General features: G+C 39.8%; 1 protein-coding gene and 1 long non-coding RNA gene across 3 annotated transcripts; one reads left to right on the top strand and one right to left on the bottom strand.

Annotated features, from left to right (window-relative positions):
• Positions 1 to 4669: 4669 nt before the first annotated feature.
• On the top strand, positions 4670 to 12726 carry cd68 (CD68 molecule). The gene is made up of 6 exons (XM_052459277.1): positions 4670 to 5039; positions 6535 to 7085; positions 7484 to 7600; positions 8842 to 8911; positions 9666 to 9851; positions 10572 to 12726. Exons 1-6 carry the CDS (start codon positions 4991 to 4993, stop codon positions 10712 to 10714), a joined length of 1116 nt encoding a protein of 371 aa, XP_052315237.1. The 5' UTR covers positions 4670 to 4990; the 3' UTR covers positions 10715 to 12726.
• On the bottom strand, positions 9822 to 10564 carry LOC127906675 (uncharacterized). Of its 2 annotated transcripts, none has more exons than XR_008062335.1 (3): positions 10296 to 10564; positions 9982 to 10216; positions 9822 to 9903 (listed from the first exon to the last, which is right to left on the bottom strand). It is a non-coding gene; the product is annotated as an uncharacterized LOC127906675 (long non-coding RNA). The 2 variants fall into 2 exon arrangements; XR_008062334.1 differs by having other exon boundaries at positions 9859 to 10059; positions 10138 to 10216.
• Positions 12727 to 12992: the final 266 nt, after the last annotated feature.

Genomic DNA, 12992 nt, shown 5'->3' with positions numbered 1-12992 from the left:
TTACAAACACTGACAATTTCAAGTCATCAGTCTCAAATCAAAGTCGAGTTTTCAGGCTCCAAGTCGAAGTCAAGTCTCGAGTTATTTTATTTTCTATCAAGTCCAGTCTCAAATCATCAAATTCGTAACTTGAGTCAGTCCAGTCGGAGTCATGTGACTCGAGTCCACAACTGCTATTTTCAGCCCTTTCCTGGGTAGCTTCTCAAGAGTACTTTTAACTCGTTATTAGATTTTACTCCTTTGTTCCACCTGCAAAATAGTTATTCACTGGACTTTTGTGGTATAATGCTTTTTAATTAGAGTTGTATAGAAAATGATTGCCATTCACAGTGTAGCAGCACCCAAAATGCTCATTTCCCTAACTTCCATTCCCATTATCATACAAAAGATTTGGGGTTGTCCAGTCAAAATGTAGCATATCATATGTGTGTGTGTGTGTGTGTGTGTGTGTGTGTGTGTGTGTGTGTGTGTGTGTGTGTGTGTGCATGCCATTTAGAGGTAGTGAGTTCTGCCGAGGCACATTAAAACACTTGATATCATCGTGTGACCATTTTCAGCACACCCTGCGTGTTTTTATCACCTCTCGTCCTCATAACCCAGAGAACAAGATATACAAGTCCTGACAGGAAACAACAACAAGCTAAATCCCTCCCTCTCAATTCAATTCAAGGAGCTTTATTGGCATGGGAAACTTATGTTTACATTGGCAACGCAAGTGAAATTGATAATAAAACGAAAATGAAATAAACAATAAAAAAAATCAACAAGTAAATATTACACTCACAAAAGTTTTAAAGGAATAGAGACATTTCAAAGGTCATATTAGGGTTATGTACAGTGTTATAATGATGGAAAATAGTTAAAGTACAAAAGGGGAAAATAGAGAAACAAAAATATGGGTCGTATTTACAATGGTGTTTGTTATTCAATGGTTGCCCTCTTCTCGTGTCACACATCTTGTTGCTGTGATGGCACACTGTGGTATTTCACCCAGTTGATATGGGAGTTTATCCAAAATGTGATTTGTTTTCAAATTCTTTGTGGGTCTGTGTAATCTGAGGGACAAAAATGTGTGTAAAATGGTCATACATTTGGCAGGAGGTTAGGAAGTGCAGCTCAGATTCCTCCTCGTTTTGTGGGCAGTGTTGCACATAGCCTGTCAATCTTGAGAGCCAAGTCTGCCTACGGAAGGTGGCAGGTCACAGCGCTCAGGTATTCTGCCACTGTGTACTCTCTGGTTTTAGAATTTAACAGCTCTTTTCGGGATATTGATAATTCCAGGGTATCGGCCTAATTCTGCTCTGCATGCATTATTTGGTGTTTTACGTTGTACACAGAGGATTTGTTTTTGCAGAATTCTGCGTGCAGAGTCTCAATTTGGTGTTTGTCCCATTTTGTGAAGTCTTGGTTTGGCGAGTGGACCCCAGACCTCACAACAAGAAAGGGCAATAGATTCTATAAACAATTAAAGTATTTTTAGCCAGATCCAAAATGGGATGTTGAATTTTATGTTCCTTTTGATGGTGTAGAAGACCCTTTTTGCCTTGTCTCTCAGATCGTTCACCACTTTGTGGAAGTTTCCTTTAATGCTTCCTTTAATGCTGATGCTTAGGCCAAGGTAAGTATAGTTTTTGTGTGCTCTAAATTTATGGTGTCTAGATGGAATTTGAATTTGTGGTCCAGGCAACTGCACCTTTTGCAAACACCATTATTTTTACTGTCCGGGCCCAGGTCTGACACAATCTGTGCAGAAGATCTAGGTGCTGCTGTAGGCCCCCCTTGGTTGGGGACAGGCGCACCAGATCATCAGCAAACAGTAGACATTTGACTTCAGATTCTAGTAGGGTGAGTCCGGGTGCTGCAGACTGTCCTAATTGCCCAATTCGTTGATGTACAGTGCATTCAGAAAGTATTCAGACCCCTTGACTTTTTTCACATTTTGTTACGTTACAGCCTTATTATGAAATGGATAAAATAGTTTTCCCCCTCATCAATCTACACACAATACCCAATAATGATAAAGCAAAAACAGGTTGAGAATTTTTTGCTAATGTTTTCAAAATAAAAAAACGGAAATATCACATTTATATCCGTATTCAGACCCTCTACTCAGTACTTTGTTAAATAACCTTTGGCAGGGAATACAGCCTCAAGTCTTCTTCGGTAAGATGCTAAAAGCTTGGCACACCTGTATTTGGGAAGTTTCTCCCATTCTTTTCTGCAGATCCTCTCAAGCTCTTTCAGGTTGGATGGGGAGCGTCGCTGCACAGATATTTTCAGGTCTCTCCAGAGATGTTTGATGGGGTTCAAATCCGGGCTCTGGCTGGGCCACTCAAGAACATTCAGAGACTTGTCCCAAAGCCATTTCTGATTTGTCTTGGCGATGTGCTTAGTGTTGTTGCCCTGTTTTGAATGTGAACTTTCGTCCCAGTCTGAGGTCCTGAGCATTTTGGAGCAGGTTTTCATTAAGGATCTATCTGTACTTTTCTCCGTTCATCTTTCCTTCGATCCTGACAAGTCTCCCAGTCCCTGCAGCTGAAAAACATCCCCACAGCATGATGCTGCCACCACCATGCATCACCGTAAGGATGGTGCCAGGTTTTCACCAGACGTGACGCTTGGTATTCAGGCCAAAGAGTTTAATCTTGGTTTTATCAGATCAGAGAATCTTGTTTCTCATGGTCTGAGAGTCCTTTAGGTGCTTTTTGGCAAACTCCAAGTGGGCTGTCATGTGCCTTTTACTCAGGAGTAGCTTCCGTCTGGCCATTGATTGGTGGAGTGCTGCAGAGATGGTTGTCCTTCTGGAAGCTACAGAGGAACTCTGGAACTCAGTCAGAGTGACCGACAAAGCATGAGAAGACATTGACTTTGATTTGTTTCGTTTGTTTGTCAATTAGGGTGTGCAGAGTGACAACGTGGTCTGTCATACGGTAATTTGGTAAAAAGCTCATTTGACATTTTCTTAGGATTTTCCAAAGGTTGCTGTTGACGCATATACAACTGTAGTCATTTGGGATAAAATTTGTCTCCACATTTGTGGATTGGGGTGATCAGTCCTTAGTCCAAATATTGGGGAAGATGCCAGAGCTGAGGATGATGTTAAAGACTTCATGTATAGCGAATAGGATATTGTGGTCTGCATATTTTATCATTTCATTTGGTGTACAATCAACACCACAGGCCTTTTTGTGTTGGAGGGTTTGTATTTGCAGTGTATTTGTAATGTATTTCAATGTATTGCAGAATCCAGTGGGTTCTGGAATCCAGTTTGTTCTGGAATCCAGTGGGTTCTAGTAGTCTTTAATAGCTGATTCTAAGGTTTGTAATTGATCAAGTATTTGTTTTTGTTCTTTGTTCTTTGTTATAGTTCCAAAAAGATTGGAGAATTTGTTTATCTATACATCTCTATTTCAGATAGATAACTCTTTGTGTCCTGGTTTGTTTAGTGTGTTCCATGGATTCTTCAATTACGTTGAGCTGATTTCTGAGGTGCTGTCCCTTTTTTTGACACAATAGTGTATTTATGTGTTGTTTAAGTGATTCACTTTAGTGAAGGCTCGGGTTTTCTGGGTTTTGGTTGGATTGGTTTCTCAATGTAACGATTCTCGTCCTCTTCTTCTAACGAGGAGTAGCAAGGATCGGACCAAAATACAGCGTGGTATGTATCCATAATTATTTAATGAATACAAAATACAAAAGAACAAGAGAATCAAAATGAAAACCGAAACAGTCCCAAATGGTGCAAACACTGAAACGGAAAAATAAACACCCACAACTCAAAAGTGAAACCAGGCTACCTAAGTATGATTCTCAATCAGGGACAACGATTGACAGTTGCCTCTGATTGAGAACCATACCAGGCCGAACACAGAAAATCCCAAATTATAGAAAAAAGAACAGAGACAACCCACCCAACTCACGCCCTGACCATACTAAAACAAAGACATAACAAAGGAACTAAGGTCAGAACGTGACACTCAATTTCTTTCTTAGGTTTTTGTATTCTTCATCAAACCGTTTGTCAATGTTTTACATTTTCTTAGGATGTCTGCTCTACATTTTTAGATTTGGTAGAGAAGTTGAAAGGTCAAATATACTGTTTACATACAAGTTTACATACACCTTCACTATCACAGTGAAATGTTTTGTCCAGGAAGTTATCCAAAATGGATTTAATTTGTAGTTGTCTAATTGTTTTCTTGGTAGTTTTCTACACTACTTTCTCTCACCTCTGTCTGTCTGTCTGTCTGTCTGTCTGTCTGTCTGTCTGTCTGTGTGTGTGTGTGTGTGTGTGTGTGCATGCCATTTAGAGGTGTGACTTATTTCCTGTTTTTTTTGTCACATGATTTTGACCCCAACAGCTGTAAAACTCAAGACCATTGCATGATCTGTGGTTGAGACTTTCCAAACCTAAGGCCTATTGAAGTCCCCGAAATTATAGATTTGTTTCTGTCTAACATAATCTTCATCAAAACACGAGACAATGACAGTCTGTTCTTATCACAATTAAAATAAATAGGTATATTATTAGCCCAACTTTCGTTTTCTTACGTTCTGCTTCTTATCCTATTCCTACTGTATCCGTTTGATCACCGCTATCTGGGATCCTTGGGACGTCCCTCCCCTAAACCCTAACCTTAAATGTAACCCCTACCCGAACCCTTACCATTTTACATTTCAACTTCAATTGGAGTAGGGACGTCCCATGGTTTACGGTTAGCACGGACCCCATCAGTTTATTGAGCAATATCTACCTCGACCTCAACGCTCGTGGTCTGACTGTGCAGTGACTGAGGAATAGTTCCAACTTCCTCGAACTTGTTGGTTTAGTTTCGTTTCCTTCGTATAACGCAGCTGCTGATCGACACATTTCTCCATTTTGCTGTGTTCGTTTGTCTGGCTAGCCTACATCTCCGGGATAAAGAGTCTGGGTCAGACACATCGTAGGCTATTATATTGGTTTGAAAGTCGAATAATAGAAACAGTCAAAATGAAGAAGGTAATTCTGTTCGTGTTTATACTCAGCGCTATTGTCTCAGGTAAGTTCCCCCTGATTTTCCTAAATAGAATAGATTTGTTGGTCAATCTGCTACTCATCTCAAACTGAATGTTTTCAGGTTAAAAAAAAAACTAAAATATTCCCCAAAATGTAATGATATGGAGTTTAGATAATTTTGATGATGAAAGAAGGGATCCCACTATTTTTCTGTTTCTGAGGTTGAAAAAGCTTATTTTCTCTGATGTTAAATTCCCTGCAAATCAATAACCAATGTGTTATTTCTGATCATTATATTACATAGCCTATTTATTTCCAGATATGTTTCCATATTCCATACCCCTAATCACGTTAACGGAGTAGTAGCCTATGTTTTGTTTTCCACGAGTTAGTTGAAGTATGGTCATGTGAGTTTCGATTTGTTGTCTAATAAATCATTATGAAATGTTCATTCTGATGAGCTTTTTAAATTATTTAAAAAAAAAATCATTCTGATGATCGTTCTGTTACGGCCGCGTTAGGACAGAGCTTTCACAGAAAGTAAAACAAATAAAAATACAAAAATATATATTATATTTATATAATAATACATATGGGGGAGGGACAGAATTAGTTTTCATGCGTTCGGGTATGATGTTAGCTAAATATTTATTCGTTTTTTATCAACTTTATCGTTCACGTTTTATTATTTGATATGCGAAATATATACCACGTTCAAGTTGTAGTTGGAACTCGGAAATGTCTGACTTGCTAGCTGGTTGAACGCGGCACGTGTTTAACTATAACCAGTTAGCAAGTCTGACATATCCGAGTATCTAATAGTTCCGAATACAAAGCGAACGCGCTATATATTTAGCCAATTAAATAATAAAAGGTGAACGATAAAGTTGATTTAAACGAATGCATGCATGTATGGCCAACATCATACCAGAACGCATGAATACTAATTCTGTCCCTGCCCCAAATGTATTATAGCACGTGAATGGGGCATTAAGTCGAGGTTGTTGTTGCAGCCTACACGGAAGGCATTGAAATATTTTATTCTGCACCTCCGGATAAACCCACACCAAGTTGCAGGTTTCATGTTTCAGACGACATGCTTAGAAAAAATGGTTCCAAAAGGGTTACTCAGCTGTCCTCATGGTTGAACCCTTTTGGCTTCGAGATAGAACCCTCTGTGGAAAGGGTTCTACAAAGAACCCCAAAAGGTTCTACCTGCAACCAAAAGGGTGATACCTAGAAACCAAAAAAGGTTATTCAAAGGGTTATCCTATGGGGACAGCTGAAGAACCTGTTTAGGTTCTAGAAAGCAACATTTTTCAAAGATTGTAGTCACATGTATTTTAGGGCAGGGTTCATGGACTAAAGCCAACACCTAATTCTCCAAATCAAGATTTGAAAAAGTTACTTCACCATTCATCCCGGTTTATGGAATCCTCAATTCAAATGATTTGATTTACATCCAATGATGACGCTGGAGAATATCTCATTAGCAAACAAGATTAAATGTTAACTATTGGTTCTTTCTCCTCCTGAAGCGCTGGCATCTGCTCAAGAGGATACCAAAAGATCCAAACCATCTGTAACTGTCTTCCCCGCCTCTGAGTTTGGCGCCACGTCCAACACTACCACAACCTCTACTACACCTACGACTGCATTACCCACCACAGAATCCCAGAATGATACCACCACAGCAGCTCCTACTACAACTCTTACACCCATCACGACTGCATCCAATACCACCACAGCTGCCCCCACAACAGCCAATACCACCACAGCTGCCCCCACAACAGCCAATACCACCACAGCTGCCCCCACAACAGCCAATACCACCACAGCTGCCCCCACAACAGCCAATACCACCACAGCTGCCCCCACAACAGCCAATGCCACAACAGCCAATGCCACCACAGCTGCCCCCACAACAGCCAATGCCACCACACATGCTCCCACCACTACTGCCACTACACAACCGCAGCCCACCCCTCCTGCTAACCTGACCGTGGGAAACTACACTCTCAAGTCGGAGAAGGGTCTGTGTCTGATGGCCCAGCTGGCCCTGCAGATCAGAGTGGAAGACACTGGAAAGGTACAGCACCGTGTGAGCCTCATGACAAACACCAAGAACACATTGGGCTGATTATTTTAACGGTCAAATTGGGGCCAACTAAGACTTACCGAAAGTGCGTTGCCCATGAGAATGCATCATACGAGGCTTTTGCAAAACAGGGAAAAAATTCCCCGTGTCACCGAAGTTATTACAAGTTTATCGCATGTATTGAGCCACTGAGTTACCAACTCTTTCAGTTGATGTTTTGTAGGTCCAGGATATATATATTTTTTACCATCCTCCATCATATTGACACGTGGTAGAGGCCATAAGCCATCTCTTGTGTTTTCATCTTCTGTTTCCTCAACATTACGCCGTTGTGTGGGTGGGTGTATGACATGTGTACGTAAAACTAATGTCATCTGTTCATTTTCCAGACAGGGGTATTCATCGTTCAACCAGTGCAGACATATGCTGAAGGGGGCTGTGAGAAATCCACGGCCAACTTAACCCTCAAGTTCACGGAGGGCTTCATCACATTCATGTTTAATAAGGTAAGGCTTCGATACTCCTATCATCACTACCCACTGAGAAAAAGGACAACCACCCCATGGGTATTATTCATTAGGCACCAAACAGAAGAAAAATGTACTGAAACAGAGAGAGACTACCTGAACTTGTCCAATAAGAATCGTTCATTTTTTTTTTTTTCGCTTTCTGTTGGAAAACTTCTTCTTCTTTTTTTTGCTACTGTGAGCCTTATTGAATATGACCCGAGTTTACAGATAGAGATTACATGTATAGAGATTAGCCTGTAGTTTGTTGACCGTTTATTACATTTATGGAGATCTATAATGATTAATCGAACACTGTTTGTAAAATGTTGAATAATGGTTATTTGTGTATGGGGAAACAAGACATGCATGAAAATGAGGTTATTCTACATGTGCCAGTGTTTTTTTGATTTTTAAGTATTGGATCAAAGGGCCAAGAGGTTTTCCTTGCATTGGGACCCGGACCTGGACAAACTCCGGGCCCTATATCTCTATACACCACATGTGTTCCCAAGTGTGTCCTAGTCAGGTCACATGGTCCTGACCTTAAGATAAAGCTCACCTTGTCACATCACTTTGACATCCTGTGTATCAAGCTCCACGGTAACTATCCTGGGCTGTATCAAAACCGTCCGTGATCGGGTGTCCCATAGGGCGGCACAAAATAAGCATTTCACTGTAAGGTCTACTACCTGTTGTATTCGGGCTCATGTGACAAATACAATTTGATTTGATTTGAATTGGCCCAGCGCCGTCCTGGTTAGGGGAGGGTTTGGCCGGTGTAGGCCGTCATTGTAAATAAGAATTTGTTCTTAAACTGACTAAAAATATTTTTTAAAAAAATAATTAATTAATCTACACAGTTATGATCAATTGGTAAATTGTTTGACTGTGTTCAAAAGGGAACATTGGCTTGTAAAGGGGAAGTAGCGTGGCAGAAGACATATTTCTGCATCCTGTTAGGGAAATTCTAGCAACCTTGTGTGGAAAAAGTGATGAATTAGTGGACTGGGTTAGATTGCAACGTTGTAATTTTTCTAGCTACTGTCTAGTGGTACTGTGAAATCATGATATTGTCATATTGTTTTAGCGTTGATGTTACTTAGGAGGGTCATAAAATATATTATGGTAGATTAAACATTGCTTTACTGCCATTGTGACGCAATACAAAACTTTTGATTAGGTGATTCCTTGTGCGTGTGTGTGTGTGAAAAAATAAATCTTTCTCTTGTCTTTTTCAGAACACTACCCAAAACGCTGTCTATGTCGACACGGTTTCTTTCTCTCTTTCCTACCCGTTAACGTCTGGAGGTAATGTTACATGCCGTCTGGGCACAGAGATTCTTATTCCAACCTGTCTGTCAGTGCAGTGGACCACACATTATAGAACGATGAACGTGTTAACCCCCAGGCAGTGTTATTCATGCAGTAAATGTAATTAATCTCCACCAAAAGTTCCTGTTTGTGGTTGACACTTTGGACTTTTTCATAGGCCCACATCAGTTGCTCGTTTGCATTGATATGTCAGTCTCTGGAAGAGATTGTGTAATATAAGGGTAAATATTAACACGGCTTTGCTTAACTACCAACCACCAACACATCTACAGATGTAGGATCTTCATTTGATCACTCTTTATTTTGTAGTGTATTTGAGTTTTAAAAGTGCTTCTACCGTTTATAATTTCCACTTTGAAACTTCATACTTGATTTGCCCTAAAGAAAAATGTATAAACCCCTACAGAAAATGTCCATGAATTATAATCCACAGAAGAATTCACATTTCCTGTTGCTGCAGGATTATTTTCCTGCTGAAGCAAACACGGGCTCAAATTAAGATCCTATATCTGTATGTGTGTCTGCGTCATATGACTGAAACAAGGCCTTATCTTTGAATAGGGAATTTACAGTAGTGCACCTGTTTCCAGAATAAACAAACACCTTTTAATGCCATGTAGACTAACACAGTTTTAATGTTTTTTCACCAACACTTCCCTGTGGTCGAAGACAAAAAAATGATACATTTGTGATGGTGACGTTTGATTGGTTGATTGTTTTTATGCTGCAGACAACGGCAAAACGTCTCTACCCTACGTCGCCAAGAATGGGTCACTGGATCTCTTCCACGCTAAGGTTGGCCACTCCTACTCCTGCAAGAGCGAATCAGTTTTCATGGGAAAAGGGCTCTATCTGGACATCACCCAGGACAGGATACAGGCCTTCAACATCACCAAGGAGTGGGACTTCGGCACATGTATGTATCCCATTGCATTGCAATGTTGAACATACTAAACTTCAGGGCAAACCTGTTAAATGTCTTCTGACGTTTTGCATTGCCAGTATGTGTTTACGGGTTTTTAGATTACTACAAAAACAAAACAAACATGTTAAATGTCTTCTGACGTTTTGCATTGCCAGTATGTGTTTACGGGTTTTTAGATTACTACAAAAACAAAACAAACCTGTTAAATGTCTTCTGACGTTTTGCATTGCCAGTATGTGTTTACGGGTTTTTAGATTACTACCAAAACAAAACAAACATGTTAAATGTCTTCTGACGTTTTGCATTGCCAGTATGTGTTTACGGGTTTTTAGATTACTACCAAAAACAAAACAAACCTGTTAAATGTCTTCTGACGTTTTGCATTGCCAGTATGTGTTTACGGGTTTTTAGATTACTACCAAAAACAAAACAAACATGTTAAATGTCTTCTGACGTTTTGCATTGCCAGTATGTGTTTACGGGTTTTTAGATTACTACCAAAACAAAACAAACATGTTTCATCTGTTCATGTTATTGTTCCTCTCTGGTCCTCAGTTGATTCACCAAACCGATTCAAACCAATACAGACAAATGAAACCAATCCAAAACCAAATACTCTTAACAATTGATTAATAGCTTCAGTTGTCTAGATAAGATATCTAACACGCGCATAGTTAGCTCTGACCCTAAACCCATTTGTCTGTGTTCCAGCTGACCCCTGCCCCGCCGACAGACCTGCTGACTACCGCGTGGCCATTGCTGTGGGGATTGTCCTCCTTATCCTCATCATCATCGTGGTGGTGGCCTATCTCCTGAGCAGGCGAAAAAGATCAGATGGCTACCAGTCCCTCTGAAGAGCCACTCAGGGGTCAAAGGGCGCACTGTATCAGCTCACAGTCTCAATACACCCACCATCGTGTTTTTGTCACTTGCTGTTAACTGTTAACACTGCTGTAACCCCAACTGTTCACACAAACTAACCAACTGTACCGCTCACACACAAACTAACTAACTGTACCGCTCACACACAAACTAACTGTACCGCTCACACACAAACTAACTAACTGTACCGCTCACACACAAACTAACTAACTGTACCGCTCACACACAAACTAACTAACTGTACCGCTCATACACAAACTAACTAACTGTACCGCTCACACACAAACTAACTAACTGTACCGCTCACACACAAACTAACTAACTGTACCGCTCACACACAAACTAACTAACTGTACCGCTCACACACAAACTAACTAACTGTACCGCTCATACACAAACTAACTAACTGTACCGCTCACACACAAACTAACTAACTGTACCGCTCACACACAAACTAACTAACTGTACCGCTCATACACAAACTAACTAACTGTACCGCTCACACACAAACTAACTAACTGTACCGCTCACACACAAACTAACTAACTGTACCGCTCATACACAAACTAACTAACTGTACCGCTCATACACAAACTAACTAACTGTACCGCTCACACACAAACTAACTAACTGTACCGCTCATACACAAACTATCTATATGGATAAGATGAGGGAATATTTCAGCGTTGTAGACCGGCAGTTTCATTTAAGTTGATTTGTACATTCATTAATTGAGGTGGATCATATGTATTGGATCAGATACTAGGATTCAAATATACTGACTTTGAATATACTCACTCTGAACTTTTTGGCTGCTGAACATTTTAGATTGTGTCATTTGTGCTACTGTGATATCCGGTGCTACTGTGATATCCGGTGCTACTGTGATATCCGGTGCTACTGTGATATCCGGTGCTACTGTGATATCCGGTGCTACTGTGATATCCGGTGCTACTGTGATATCCGGTGCTACTGTGATATCCGGTGCTACTGTGATATCCGGTGCTACTGTGATGTCCGGTGCTACTGTGATATCCGGTGCTACTGTGATGTCCAGTGCTCGACAAACCATCAACTATTGTGTCTGTATTTGTTTTACCTTCTACGTCAGAAACTTTCAGTGCAGTATTTCACAATGTGCTTTCTACTATAGCTGGATTTTGAACCTATGCTGTCTTGTTTTTCTTTTCTTCTTATTATTAATTTCTTTGTGTTTGTACCACTGCCCTCAACCCTTTAGAACGGCCTATTAGGCTATTTGATTTCCGAATCGTAATCTAGATGAGGTTAATCATGGGCCTTTAAAAAAAAACAATGTATTCCACTCAGTTAATCAAAGGGAATGTTTCAGATTTTAAATGTAAAGTTTTGTCAAAGGGAGGCATACTTTTGAATGTAAATCGCAATTTGTGTTTTCAATTTCTTGTCTATTTGTCTCAAGTGTTTTGTTGACCATTATTTGCTATTACACACTCTTTCCCTTGTGATGTGGTAATAATTTGGTATGTAAACATGTTCGAGAACATTTTATTAGTCGAATGTGACAACCATAAGTAATTGCAGGACCACTGAGTGTTTATCTTGTCAACTTTGACAGTGGTCAGATAGCTTGAGGTAGAAGTTGCCTTTAACCACAGATATAGAATCAGATGACCTAAACCGGCCAATCAATAAGGAGGAAAAAAGGAATACAAATATATGACTCTGGGGCAAATTGCATTGTAAGGGATTACATTTGGGATCAGAAAGCACAGTGAACAAGTTCTGACTCATCTAAACATAGGGAATATTACTGTTCTATGTTGCCACAGTTACAGGTTCCTAATGTTGATTATGGCCTCAATTACTATTCTTTTAGTTTAATTTAATTTAGGAAAAAATTACTTTGATTTGTTTACATGTTATTATTATGTGCCATGTATCATCTTGGAAAAAAAGGTTGAGAAATGAAAACATCCCAAATAAACTTGTATTAATGTGTAAATGTGGTTTTGGAGTTTATTTGGAGTATTGAATCTGGCAAAACACTAAAGATCAAAGTTGGGGAGTAACGGATTGCATGTCAAATACAAAACAAACGGTACCTGTAAATCCGTTAAATTACCTGATAAAATATTGTAATCAGATTCCAGATACTTTTGAGAAGCTAGATTATTACTTCGAGGATTACGTTTAAATTCAGAAAGGATGTTTGAAAGAAATATGATCTTTGACCCTTCTCTGTTTTCACAATGACATTCAAATCAGCAT

This window comes from Oncorhynchus keta, chromosome 13, assembly GCF_023373465.1.
Source record: "Oncorhynchus keta strain PuntledgeMale-10-30-2019 chromosome 13, Oket_V2, whole genome shotgun sequence".
NCBI classification, from domain to species: domain Eukaryota; kingdom Metazoa; phylum Chordata; class Actinopteri; order Salmoniformes; family Salmonidae; genus Oncorhynchus; species Oncorhynchus keta.
Note: the sequence above shows the minus strand (reverse complement) of the source record. Positions and strands in the feature narration are given on the sequence as shown.